This window comes from Diachasma alloeum, unplaced genomic scaffold, assembly GCF_001412515.2.
Source record: "Diachasma alloeum isolate Michigan unplaced genomic scaffold, Dall2.0 Dall_scaffold_02385, whole genome shotgun sequence".
Lineage (NCBI taxonomy): Eukaryota > Metazoa > Arthropoda > Insecta > Hymenoptera > Braconidae > Diachasma > Diachasma alloeum.
In genome coordinates, this window is record NW_021682196.1 from 1,054 (window position 1) to 4,363 (window position 3,310).

The 3,310-nt window shown below is 43.7% G+C and overlaps 1 protein-coding gene across 1 annotated transcript; it reads right to left on the bottom strand.

Annotated features, from left to right (window-relative positions):
• Positions 1–55: 55 nt before the first annotated feature.
• On the bottom strand, positions 56–760 carry LOC107046846 (predicted GPI-anchored protein 58; the record flags this gene model as incomplete). The annotated part of the gene is made up of 2 exons (XM_015269561.1): positions 594–760; positions 56–474 (listed from the first exon to the last, which is right to left on the bottom strand). Coding segments are annotated over exons 1-2 (586 nt in total), but the record flags the coding sequence as incomplete, so codon positions are not given.
• Positions 761–3,310: the final 2,550 nt, after the last annotated feature.

The following is a 3,310-nucleotide window of genomic DNA, read 5'->3' on the forward strand; positions in this document are numbered from 1 at the left end:
GGTGAGTTTTTCTCCAGCGTGTCAACCTCTGGAGGGTTTGAGATATCAAGTGAACCCTTCTCTGCTAGCTCTGAACTCTCTGACGAGTCCGGGATAGTAGGCACTGCTGGGCCTTTCTCTGCTGGCTCCGGGCTCTCCGGTGAGTCTGGAATAATAGGCAGAGTTGGTCCTCTCTCAGCTGGCTCTGGGCTCTCTGGAGAGTCTGAAACACCAGACATGATTGGACTCTCCTCTATTGGATCGTGAATCATAGGAACAGCTGAATCATCCTGCTCTGCTACCTCGGGAGGTACATCCAAACCTCCCTCTACTGACTCAAGGCTCTCAGGTGACTCGGGGATCGTGATAGCCACCTCAGCGGTATTCTGTGGATCCTCCGGAATGACCATTGGATCGTGCACTTCTTCCATATCAATTGTTGAGTCAGGCTCCATTGGTGACTCAGATGTGTCCGAAGCCGCTGTCCCACCACCACTTCCAGATGATTGTGGAACAAGTATTTCATTGAAAACTGAATCCCAACTAGTTGTATCACCTGTCTCACTATTCACTTCAGACGAAGATATTCCGGAAAGGTCTATCAGCCCAACTACCAACTCACCAGCTCAGTGGAGCTCGCGTTGTCAGAGTCATCTGACTCTGCAGAGAGAATTGATTCGATGGTCTCGTTCTCCACATTTCTCTTAAATCTCTCNGCTCTCGTTGTCAGAGTCATCTGACTCTGCAGAGAGAATTGATTCGATGGTCTCGTTCTCCACATTTCTCTTAAATCTCTCGGTGAATTTCATATTTTGAATGAATTGACGAACTGTAACGATTTCTAAAGTTGCAATTATTTCGTGATCAGACATCACACAAAAGAAGAGCACTATGCACCTTAGCTCATTGAATCGGAATGTACCGAACAGTGGGTCTGGGGGGCTGCTTATTAAAGCCACCAGATCTCATATGTCAGAGATCGCTTTCGGCATACCCCCACCACAACCANATACGTCAGAGATCGCTTTTGGCATACCCCCACCACAACCGCCATTTTGTTTAACCGTCATTTTGTCCAACGGTCATCGTACCATGGACCAGTAGAAATGCTAACCAGACACACTATGGAATGTAATCATTCCACCATAACGGATATTGAATTAATATTATGAAAACGTGACTCTTTCATGTTGGGGTGTAGCTTGCGCCCTCTGAGATCATCTCACAGGGGTGCCGCCGATTGCACCATTATATTTCTAAGAAAGTCAACTGAAAAATTCTTCGCGGAAAAATCGACAACGGTTTGCGCTCGCAAGAGAGGTATTCACCCTCTGTGATGTTTAAAAAGTTTTTTTTTTTCGAATTCCATCTGACAGACTTCATCATTGCGAGTTGGCCAGACAATAACAAAAATTATTAAATTACTATTATAAAAACGTGACTGTCTCGAGACAACGCTTCATCTACCCCTCCAGCAGAAACGTGTGGAGAGGGCTAATTTCAACCGATCCGCCATGATGCTAAATGACAACGCATAAAGACATGAAGATAGAGGGGTGATCTCAGTCAGTTTCGCATCTGAACAACAGCACTATGGCGGTAGTTATTGATATTGAGGGTTTTAAAGATATTGGAAATCAGTTCATTGTGAAAGAATTCGCAATATCTGCATTGGAAGTTAATGAACATGGAAATTTTCTCCATGACTGGGCTCTGGTGGACCCACCTCGCAAATGGGATGATTTGCTACCTAAATATAAGGAAACAAATCAGTGGTTGTCACGTCATCATCACGGGCTGCACTGGGAAACTCCCGGCGATATTGAGTACCAGGGATTAAGTGATTTTGTCAATCGTATGGTGGAGTATGTCCCACACATCTACGTCCAAGGTGCTGAGAAGAAGAAGTGGGTGGATCGGATCCTCAAGAGAGATATACCAGTTGACGATTTGAATGATCTTGGTTGTCCAGTTCTGAATTACCTGAAGGAGGAAAAAAAGTGTACATATCATCATAGCCTTTATGATGGAAGTCCTGTCCACTACTATTGTGCGGTGGATAATGTGGTGCGCTTAAAAAAATGGTACGCTAGATATGAAGCTGGGTCTCTAGAAAAATCTTTCAAAAAGTTTTGTGAAAATCAACATTTGAATTCGTTGACAAGCCAGGAAATTTCTTATCTCCCCAAACACTTCATTGCAACCGTTGCCAAGGACACTGTTGATGCAGCTTGGGAGAAATTGCCAGAGATGATGAAGAGAGATCCAAGCATCGCTGGTTTACGCTATTGTCGCACGCACTGGTCTTCATTGGGTACAATACCACTCAGTCCAACACCTCCAACAATAGCAGAGTACCCTCTATGCCAGTATCGACGTTGATAATATATACAAAATCACTGCACCACGTTCGGTATACTTGGATTCTTTGAAACCCCATCCTCCCTCTCCTCATATGAGATCAGCTTGTATAAACTCTCGTAAACATTGTCAGTTTACCATTGAATTTCGATAGTACCACATCGTAATTATTATTCACTCAGTTTGAACAGAAGAAACAGGATTTTTACATTCATTTGAAACAGTTATTTGTGAAAGTTATCAATTTACGTGTTCAATAGACAAAATGGCGCATCATATAGATTTTGAGATATGTGAGAAATCGTATACATCCTTTGAGGATGTTGCAACATGGAATATGGATGAGGCCTATCATCGTATCCTAGAGAATGTCCTCATACCCTTCAAATGGTTCATGCAATTGCCCATGCCAACGTTGTTGACATACATCATGAGGGCTATTGAGGAAATGGATGGCATCACCGATGTTTATCTATCGTTTGTTGGTGTGCGTACTATTGTGGTTAAAAAAGACGATGTGTACGTCTTCGTCCAGGGACCTATGGCAGATGAGGGAACATCTCCTGATTGCAGCTCATGTGAGGGTAAAACTTCCCCTGAATGTGACTCATGCAATGAGGTAGGAAGCAGTGCAGATATAGAAACGTTGGAGGAGATGAGAGCGATGGAGCAAGCAGATGAAGCGAGGGTGCCAGAGGTTTATGTGAGTCGAATGAGGGACGATGAGGGGGAAGATAGGGTAGAAGATGACCATGTGGTGAGCGTATTCAACGTTGATAGCAGTGATACCTCTTCGGATGAGGTCTCTTTCAACTTTATTTTTGATGGCGAGACATAAAAAGTTGAAAATCAGATGAAGGTGGGGGGATAACCAATGACAGTGCATGGAGTGTATAAGAGGGGGTCTTTCTCCCTCTGTTACCTGTCAGAGAACAAATTGGCAATAGACATTCTTTAATCTTCGAGTGAA